The following is a 10,049-nucleotide window of genomic DNA, read 5'->3' as shown; positions in this document are numbered from 1 at the left end:
TGAAAACGGGCAATCAGCACTGTAACAAGAAACCAATGTTTCCATACTCAAATAGGAAAGTTTTTATCAAAGATGGAAACCCCCTAGCATTAGGAAGTCTTAATTCATAGATTTAATGAAACACAAGCCTGTGATGTGTCCCTCCCAACATTAGGAATCAGTTTTGTGAAGAAACTCCACACAGGCAAACACATGCAAGGAGACCAGGGTTCTTGGGGTGGAATAAAGTTCTGAGACTTTCAAAGAAATGTTAAGAAGCAGGTCAGTTTCAAGCAAAGGATTTAATAAAAAGAAAATAAATCGGTTTAGGACTCAGTCATAGTTACAGCCCAAGTACCTCCAGCATGGAAGGGCCAAATGAAAGTCCCATGGAGGTCCCTTTGGCTTCCAAAGAAGTGGAAGTACAGATAGGGCACATCTTTTTCCAGATGAGCTGCTTTGTGCAATTGCACTATAAGGTAAATACAAGGTAAGGGCCTGGGTGGCTTTGAACAAACCCAGACAGGCTGAGGATGTGTGAAGAAATTTAACACGGAGGCAGGATTAAAGTAGCTTCCCCTGCCATATCAGAGGCAGTTGGAATCTTTCCCCTTGTTTCTCCCAGCAAAAGCCTAAATCTGCAAAAGCAGAAGTAGGGACTTAGCACAATGTTTATTATTTTACTACTGAAGTAGCAGCAGCAGCGTTTGGTTGTGGTTACCAGACACACTACTGCCAGCTCTCTGCTCTCTGCCTGCATTAACTCTTCTCTTCAAACAAGAGCTGAAAGTTTGGATCTCAAATGCTTCTCAGAGTTACTGCCTTGAGCTGATACAAACAATCAGCTCTCTGCTCAAGTGGCAAAAGGAGGGAACACACGGCAGCACAGGGAAAAATGCTGGTTGGCCTAATTCCTGCTCTAGTTCTGTCCCTCATGGTGGTGAAATTTGGAACTTCACACAACCATCATCTCAGCTGAGAGCAAAAGAAATGTCTCTTAATTCCAGCCCTCTAGGATGGCATCTGCCAGCTGGTAAAGTAAGGAAGGTTGAACTTCTGCTTTGAAAATGCCAAATCGTAAATTTTAAGCACGTGGTGTCAAGGATTTAACTCTGGTCAATGCCTTATAAACAGTATTTTTTCCCTCTGGATTTCCAAAGGATGGACTTCTCCCATATTCTGTCCCTTCTTGCTACTTAGAAGACAGCTTTGAAAAAGAAAAATTAACATCATCTGCAAAGTGATCAGGGACTGCACAAACAGCAGGTGGGGCTTAAAGACACATTTGGCCCTAGGTACTGAAGGATGACCATCACAACACAACAATTACTCAAAACACAGTCCACACACATTGCAGTCAAACTGAAGGTTAATTTAGAAAAAATATGGAAAGGGTATGTGCAGAAATTCATGTTCTTTTCCCTCTGTTTTTCCACAACAAACAGTCTGACAGTGTCCAAGTTGTATTGCTACAGTTTGATGAACAAGTGTTTTCTAATTTTTGCTTTGAACAAAATTACATAGATGAATTTTGCATTTCTGAGGCTGAAAGTGAACTGTGATGAAATCAGAAAAATATGTATATTTTTAAAAATCCATTTTTAAAAAGTCCTCTCCTTGATGTACTATTTGAGATATCAGTAAATCCTGAAATTACCCATGCACACCACTGAAGAAAAATATTACTAAGTATAGTGTGTTTCATCACATGGCAGTAAGCTGCTCTAGCAATGATAGCAAAATTAATTGTAACAAAATAAGACTTCCTGTTGTTTATTAGATATTGTAAGAATGAAATGTACAGTATACAAAATTAATATCAAAAATGTTCAAATGTTCAAACATGATTGATTTTAACAATGCATTTTTCTTTGGATTTACTGCAGACAAGCAGCTTCCAAAGAGGGGTGCTGAGATCTATTTACTCATAGATCTCAAATGTATCACTGCATGCTATCTACGATTTTAATCTACAAAACAAAAGCTACTGAATTTTTGCTTAATCTCAGTGGCATTTGTTAAAGAAGAAGAGAATAGTAACAGCAGCTTAGAGAAGAAAATAATTAGTTCATTACAAAAAATTTATTTTTTCAGGTTCATAAAAAATTGCTTTTGAAATTTCAAACCTTACAATTGTGCATTTTGAATTTCAAGCACTTACCATAAGAAGTTGCATCTACTATACAGGTGACAAAGATTTTCAATTTTTAGTTTGAGGCAGATACATACGATCCTCATTTTCTTTTTCCTAATGAACTTTCACATCTTTAAAATTAGTGTTAAACAATGTTCATTCTCCTAAAGAGACAATTTAAGTATGGTTTCATTTCATAAGATGAAAGTTTTCATTTAAGTTATACCTAAAAAGGAATATAAAATGGTTTTCGCATTTTTCAAATCTGTGTATTTTCAGTTTATGTCATATTGTTTAGCAGAAAGATGAAGTGACTAATGGCTAATCTAGATAGCCTAAAGACAGCAGATCTGTTCCATAAACACATGCTTGCCATAATGCTTTTCACTACAATATAAAACACACTAGAAAAACAGAAATGATTCACAGGGAATGTTACATACAGGTATCAGTATGAATGTTTCCCTGACTAAAAAAAAAAAATCCTACATTGAATTTCTTATACATGCTCTACTTAGCAACAGGAATATGATTTAAACTGAAAATTCTTCTCATGTTGTCCAAAGAATTTTTCTTCAAAGACACTAAACAATTACAATGTTTTCAAAACAGTGACCTGCTGCCAGGTAAGTCAGGCAATGATGTAAAACTGGAATGGGGGCTTGACAAAGAGTGGATCAGCCTTCCAGAACAAAACAGATGGTGCTCTTGCTCTTTAGATGTCACTAATGTAAATCACCTTTTATGTTGGCACATATCACAAGAACCCTTAAAACAATCCCTGTGAATGACAATGAAGACAAATCATAATACAAATGATGCAAAGGCACTTTTCAGCAATTTAAGAGACTCCAAATGTATTTGTGGTCTTTTGCAGTAAACTGGTGACATTAAGGGAATTGGCTATTGTGGTTTTAATAGATAAACTACTATAAAATTATGCTGTGAACAGCGGGGCTTGCTGCTTTCTTTCTCTTTTTTTAAGACCATTGGCAAGAGCAATCAGTGGGCTCTTGGATGGAGTAGCTGACCCAGGTGGAGTTGCTGGTGCAGTACAGCTGCACAGTCCTCCTCTGCAGCCCCAGCTCCCTGCAGCACTTGCAGAACCTGGCGTAGGTGTTGATGTTGTAGTTGTAAATGCTGGCAGAGGGGCACTTCCCATCACATGAAACGATGTTCACCTGGCAACACACAGGCAGTAATTAACAAATGGGAACAGGAAGGAGAGTTGGGGGTTCTCAAGGAATTCTGAGGACATCGGGCAAAGCAGTGAGAAATAGTGAGAAATGTGGATGTATTTCCTCTACCCCCTTATGAAATCCCATTACATCTGGAAATTACCACTGAAGTGCACTGCCTAGACAGGTCTCAATGTCAATATTACTGATGTTAATCATGACTTTTCTGTCAATTTCAGTAACAGATTTGCACTATTTTAACAAATAAGCAATTTTAGTTTTGAATTTTAAAGTATTCATAACAACCTTGGCTTGAACACAGCACCAAATGTTCTTTCCACAGCTCCCTACAGTATTCATTTCAGTGATACACTGATGCAATGTTGCTATACTGGGTATCAGCAAGGAGGAATAAAAGAACCAATCCTTTGGAAAGCCGAGGGGAATTACTACTAACGATACCAAACATGTAAATGTAGACTGTAAGACAAACAGGCTTAAGAATCTGATAATTTTTTTCAGATTTAATAGTCAGGATTTGTGTTTCTGTTCAATGAAACACTGAGAATAAATTTCCTGGCTGCTCAACAGCTTACTCTACTAAATGTACTCTTGGAGTCATTTTAGAGGCTACAGCTGTTTCCCTACTCTCTTTTATTACAGCTTTTCCAGGCGCTCTTACACATCTCACTCGAGACGTTTGTCTGCACCCTCGCTGCTGCTCTCAGCCTCACTGCTCAGCAGGACATGGTTGGTGTCCTCCAACACTAAATCCTTTGATAGACACACAGATAGTGCCTCATTCTTCCTTCACATTTCACAGTGTGCTCATGCTGCTGCCTAAAAAAAGCTTTCAGGACCCGGGATTCCTTTCTTCATGAAGTCGGCATTTAAACACCGTCCCTGGGCAGATGAAAAATTACACACATCTGCAGTTGTTTTAGCTGTAGAATATCAGGGCAAGGTTCAGTTTTAGTAGATAATTTGCATTGAATAACTGCAGTATGGGGCGAAATAAGACTAAATTGGCATGCACCTAAATGCACACAAAAAAAAGAAACGGTCTCCTTTTTTTATTATTGAGAAGATGACTGCTGAGAACGTAGGGAAGCATTAAAACAGCTCTGTGAAACACAGAAACCTCTGCCTCTGTGACAGAGATGGAGACAATGGCCTTGTGGAACCTGAGTTCCCTTTCTTCCTTCTTTTTAACAGCTCAAAATTTTTCTCTTCTACAGAAAGTCATCACAATGGCTTTCTACTTACTGGTGTGTTACTCCTGCAGTCGTTCTTGCGGATGGTCATCCTAACAGTCACCTTCTTACAGAATTTACCATCTTCCTTACCTGCAAAATGGGCATAGATTTAAAAATATCAGCTCAAATTTCCAACATCTCAGAGACAAGAACACTCCTGACCATTTAATGGATTCAAGAGACACAAAGAAGGAAATATCCAGTACATCACTGCACATACACAACTTTGGTGAAGTAACATTAGCTGCACATTGAATCACTTTTAAGATTATTTCATTCATTAAAGTATCACTTTTTATCTTTAATAACAACTATAAAAGGTTTATTCTTCACTCAGAAGCCTTTTATGAGTAAGTCTACTGTTTTCAAAAATTTTTGTAAAATTGATCAAACTCTCTGTGAGAAGACTTGTTAATTATTCTAACATGTTAATGCTAACAAATGGTATCATTATCAAAAGATAAATTTGTTAATAAATTAAAGTGTATTTTCTGTGAAATAAATACAACAAACTTTAATAGCAGCACTTGCATTCCAGTGGTGTAAACAAAATTTAAAATAAATACATAACAGAACCTATAACAGAGCCTGATGAAGAATAGGGCTTCAGGGGCTTTACATTTATGTACATTTTCATTAAATCAAAGAACACCAGTGAAAAAATGAAACTTTTATTTTCATTTTCATTAGCATTATTTCCACTATTTTTTTAAAGGCACATGGATCAAATAAAAGAGATCACAAGAAATCATGAAATTAAAAGAGGAGTTCAATTTAATTTAACAAGGGAATGCCAAACATTGGAAGCAAAACAGAGATGTCTGGTGTAAAGTTCAGTTGCAAGGGAACAGGAAGAGCAGTATCTCCTGAGGATGATCCTCTCTGTGCTGATAAACACCATCAGACTGCAGATCTGTAAGAGAACAAACAGCCCATTCCATTAGAAGAGTTTCCACTGTTTCACACCAGGTTTTACACACCATGATGCAGCCCCCAATGACTCTCCCCTTACAGAGCTGCATTTTCTTTGAGCCAAGAAATCCAAAGATGTTGACAAAAGGGAAATACTGTTAGCTCCAAAAAGCAAGGGCAATAAAGTATTCACTACTTTGAACAGTACCCAATATTGAACTGTGACACAAATTAATTACATCTTGATGCACAATGTCCAGTTCCCTGCTCTAATCCCTGACAAACTAGTCATACTGCTTCTTAGAGAAATAGATTTTAAATGTTGTCTATTTGGGGGTTTTTATTGAGGTTTTTTTTTTGGGGGGGGGGCTTTCTTGCCTTTTTTTTAATTATATAAGCCTGATATTCTCTCTAGACATAGCAGAGTTTTCTACAACATGACAGAAAGGAGAGCAATAAATCTTCTTGGAAACAAATAAAAACCTACAGACAAATGTCTGGCTACTGTTTGACTGTCACTGAATTATGTTTGCTTAGGTAAAAAGTAAATTGAGAAATGAAGGAAAAAATAAATTGTTTTTTAAAAAAACCCAACTCACCGTTATTTTGTGTTTTTCACAGTTCTTTCCATGGTTCTTTCTTCTTTTGCATTATACATGGTGTGTAGGGTGGAGAATTCAGTGCAGCTGTGACTATGACTCATCCAGGGTATGGTGAAAGTACATTGTATCTCATACAAAATAAATATATAATGTATTTCCATGCATGCATTCTAATATCCAATGCCTCTTTAATGAGCTTTACAACAAATATACATTTGCATGAAGAACCTTCCAAAACATGGGAGCATTTTATATGTGTCATAATATGAGATTCTCTTGCACCATCTGCATGGTTGAAAACCCTTGCTTGGTTTTTGTGTTGACTCATAACACTGTGGTCATTTAATGTGACAGCAATATGAAAGAAATACAGATTTTGATTCAGTAGTCCTGGAGTCAGAAGTGTAGTTTAATGTAGGATGTATCACTCAGTGGTGTACAAAAATTACAGTCAACATAATTTCTCTTACAGAAATTTGGAGGGTTGTTTTCACGAAATAAATGCCAAAACAAGCATGTTACAATTCAAAGAATTAACATGCTTTATGAAAAAGAACAAAGATAATCTCCAATTTTCATGGACTAAGCACAGGCTTGCTGTTTTCGGTACATTGTCCTAACTATGGATGGGAAAACAATTACTTGCTTCTACTGTACATGGCACTGGAAGCAAAACCTTATGACACATCATCTGCAAAAATGTGGCTGATATAACAAGCTTTAACAAGCAAAGCAATTAGTCTCTATGTTCTAGTGCACTGTAAACATGATGGAATTAGTTTACCCTTTTAAACATAGCAATTTTACACATGCAGCAAGCTAAAGACTATGCAAGTGCTTACTACCAACAGTACATTGTTGGCTGACAACAATGCACTGCCCACACAGTGCAAAGTGAGAAACAAACCAAAATGGAGCCACTCTGAGCAACCATGAGCAGCTGTGCTACACTGCAGCTTTGGCAATAATTGGGTAATGAGAGGTCTGGAGCTCCTATCAGGGAGTACATTGTTGGAAATCAACAATGATGCTGTTTGGGTTGGTCCTACTTATTTCAGGAAAAGGTACCTGTGTGACAGCCAGCATAGGCTGTAGGAGTGACTGGGCTAACAGGGAATGGGAGGAGCACTGACACTGAAGAACCTGGTGAGAATATTACACATTGAACAGAGCACGTGTTACAGAGGGTTTCCTGGTAGTATGAAAACATTTGGGAGTTACTAGATTTTGGAAAACAGAATTCAACTTTAAGATGTTTGTATATTTCAGGATCACAGAATGGCTGAGGCTGGAAGAGACCTCTGGAGGTCACCTGGTCCTGCTTCTCTGCTGAGGCAGGGAAGTACCAGCAGCTGAGTACCACATCCAGGCACTGCTCGCATTGTTAACCTCATGTGCAAACCAGGACGGATCTGCTCTACCTTGGTATAACCAAGCCAATCTGGTATCCTGAGTCCAGCATGTCCTTTGGGGCTACAACAGAGAAATAGTGTAATTTCCTCTCTAGGTTTTGATGGAGCTCCTGGCTCTTCATTTTCAAGACCAATTAAAACTGAAATTGAAAATCACAATCATTTCTAATGGCGAAGTAGCTCAAAAGAAAACAAAACACTGATAATCCTTCTCATAAAACACCTCCTACAATTACAACTGGCTGACAGCTCTCATGGCAGTTTGCTTGGAGTCAGAATGAACTACATGAATCACAGAGCTTCTGTGCTGTGCACGAACAGGTGTGAAATCAAAACTCTAGGAATGTACTTGTAAACGCATCTCAGAAGTCACTGGGTACTTCAAGGGTTTAATTTTACCTTGTGAGGCATATCCCAGGCTAATTTACTTTTGTCTTTAACAATTAAGGAGTGTGGTTATAATCTTTCTCTAAGCATAGCAGCGAGATCTTCTGCCCTGTTGAAACACAGCTTAATGAAGGTTTAACTGTCCTACTAATTTGTTCAGAAGCTGGTTTATTTGGCTGCTAGGGCATTAAAGGGCAATGTCTGATAATCAAAAACTGATCTAAGAGTGCCTATGGAGAACTTGCCACAGAACTAGGTAGGACAAGTGCTTGAAACACAGGTCTACCAGAGGGAAAAATTTGGATATTATCATGCCTCTATGGTGGGAGCAGAGAAAAAAATCCTAGATAAATCTTGTACAGTTTCCATAAACTTTTTCCCACAAAATGTAATACAAGGCAGTAACACCAAAAGATACCTCCCAGCTGGCAGCACGTAACCCACTGCAGTAACTGTGCACATGGTACCATGTCAGGTAGGCACAGCTGTGCAAGCTCCATCCCACCCAGCAGGAAATACTGAACTTCTCTCCAGCTCTCTCCCACACTTTCAGGTCACTATTCCAGCCACTTATGCAAATTAAGTCAGAGTTTTTGCATTTTTAAATATCATTATATTGCCCAGTATAAAAAAACTCCTTTTGAGTTGCTTCTAATAGTATCAAATGTCAGCCTAAGGCCTTCATGAGATAACCAAAATGTTTCAGATACATAACAATGTGTTAAGAAAGAAAATGATTTCTATTGTCTCGATTTCTATTAAGACATAATATCTTTCAAACTTATTCTGTAGAGAATTTTTATTCTGTTTTTTTTCCCCCAGAGAATCTTTATTAGCACTCACAAATAATCAAGAAACCCAGAATTTTAAAATTGTAGAATCTTTTAAAAGATTCTGCCTGAAGGTTTCTTAACTATTAATTACTATATTCATTAGCTACAAAATTAACTTACAAACCACATAGATCAGTCTTCATTTTTACAAAATATGAAGATATTAATGTAGATTAAGCACAGTTTTAAGGTGCCTTCTAAAATACAGTACCTTTTATTTTACTTAATGCAGTACCTAAAATTTTGAGGAGTTTTACACAAGAACTACAAAATAGTTGAGGTAGGAATTTCAGTGACCTGACCAGCTACAATCACTATCAGTGGAGTAAACGTTTCCATATTAAAGTGTTTTCTTTTGATTTAACTCCACTATTTTCAGTGTTATGCACATGAGTAAACCTGGGAAAAGCACAGCCTTTGAGATGTGAATCGAGCTTTCATATGGGAAATAATCCACTTTATTCATAAGGTAACAGATCAGAGACTCACGAGGCAGGAATTGTCAATAATCACTTACATGTTTTGCAGCATCCTTCTAAGAATGGCACAACATAGCCTCCAACCTGATCAAAAGTGAAAATAAAGAGGAAAAACTTGGTTTTTTTCAAGCATTCATTCCCATGTATCTGCACTATTCGAAATATCTCTCAGATAAAGGTCTGCCATCATTGTTCAGGCAAATGCAACACTGGTGAATGGATGAAGGGTTGGCTGCACAGCTGAGACAGTTCTGACGAACCAACCCACTGCTATTTGTGAGGAAGACCCAAAGCCACTCAGTTCCTGCAGTACTGCTCCCTGCTTGTGCAACATCATCCACCAAGGAGAGTATCTTTCTATCCACATGTAAATGTAGAACTACAGAGAGCAGAAAGAGAATTCTCCTTGCCTCCATTTCCCGGCACTTAGAATAATCTCGTTTTGCATATTCAAATAGAACTTTTGTTCTTGCTCTGAAACTAGTTCATAAAACCTTATGTGTCACTGCTCCTGAAAAGATGCTCCTGATATCCAGACAATCTTGCCTTTTTTTTCAATGCTTTTGATCATTATGCTGAATCACATTGCTATGCATTAAAAATGTTAGAAAGAGGAGGTTCAGCCCAGAAAAGCATTCAAGTTCAGACAGTTGTATGAAGACTAGTTTGATATTACAAACCCCAATTAAAATAAATATTCTAAGAATGATAAGAGGTGTGTCCAGCTCTATAACAGCAGCCTGGTGGCACAGTAGTCTGGTGTGTGGTTATACCTTTTACCTTAAATGTCTGGCAAAAAATACAGGCATTACAAAAATTAGTAGTTTCTCCCTTCTTGAGGAAAAAATACCTTTTTTCAGAATGAAATCTTTTCATG

The 10,049-nt window shown here is 37.6% G+C and overlaps 1 protein-coding gene across 1 annotated transcript in view; it reads right to left on the bottom strand.

The window, feature by feature from the left end:
• Positions 1-2,734: 2,734 nt before the first annotated feature.
• The window catches only part of OTOG (otogelin), a 92,348-nt gene continuing 85,033 nt past the window's right edge, over positions 2,735-10,049 (bottom strand). Inside the window, exons 54-56 of the mRNA XM_036385139.1 lie at positions 9,211-9,256; positions 4,558-4,637; positions 2,735-3,294 (exon numbers count right to left, since the gene is read on the bottom strand). Coding sequence (XP_036241032.1) covers positions 3,094-3,294; positions 4,558-4,637; positions 9,211-9,256 — 327 coding nt within the window. The 3' untranslated portion in view covers positions 2,735-3,093. The remainder of the gene's footprint in view (positions 3,295-4,557; positions 4,638-9,210; positions 9,257-10,049) is intronic.

Source organism: Molothrus ater, chromosome 6 (genome assembly GCF_012460135.2).
Source record: "Molothrus ater isolate BHLD 08-10-18 breed brown headed cowbird chromosome 6, BPBGC_Mater_1.1, whole genome shotgun sequence".
Classification (NCBI taxonomy): domain Eukaryota; kingdom Metazoa; phylum Chordata; class Aves; order Passeriformes; family Icteridae; genus Molothrus; species Molothrus ater.
This window is presented reverse-complemented; position numbering and strand designations above follow the sequence as displayed.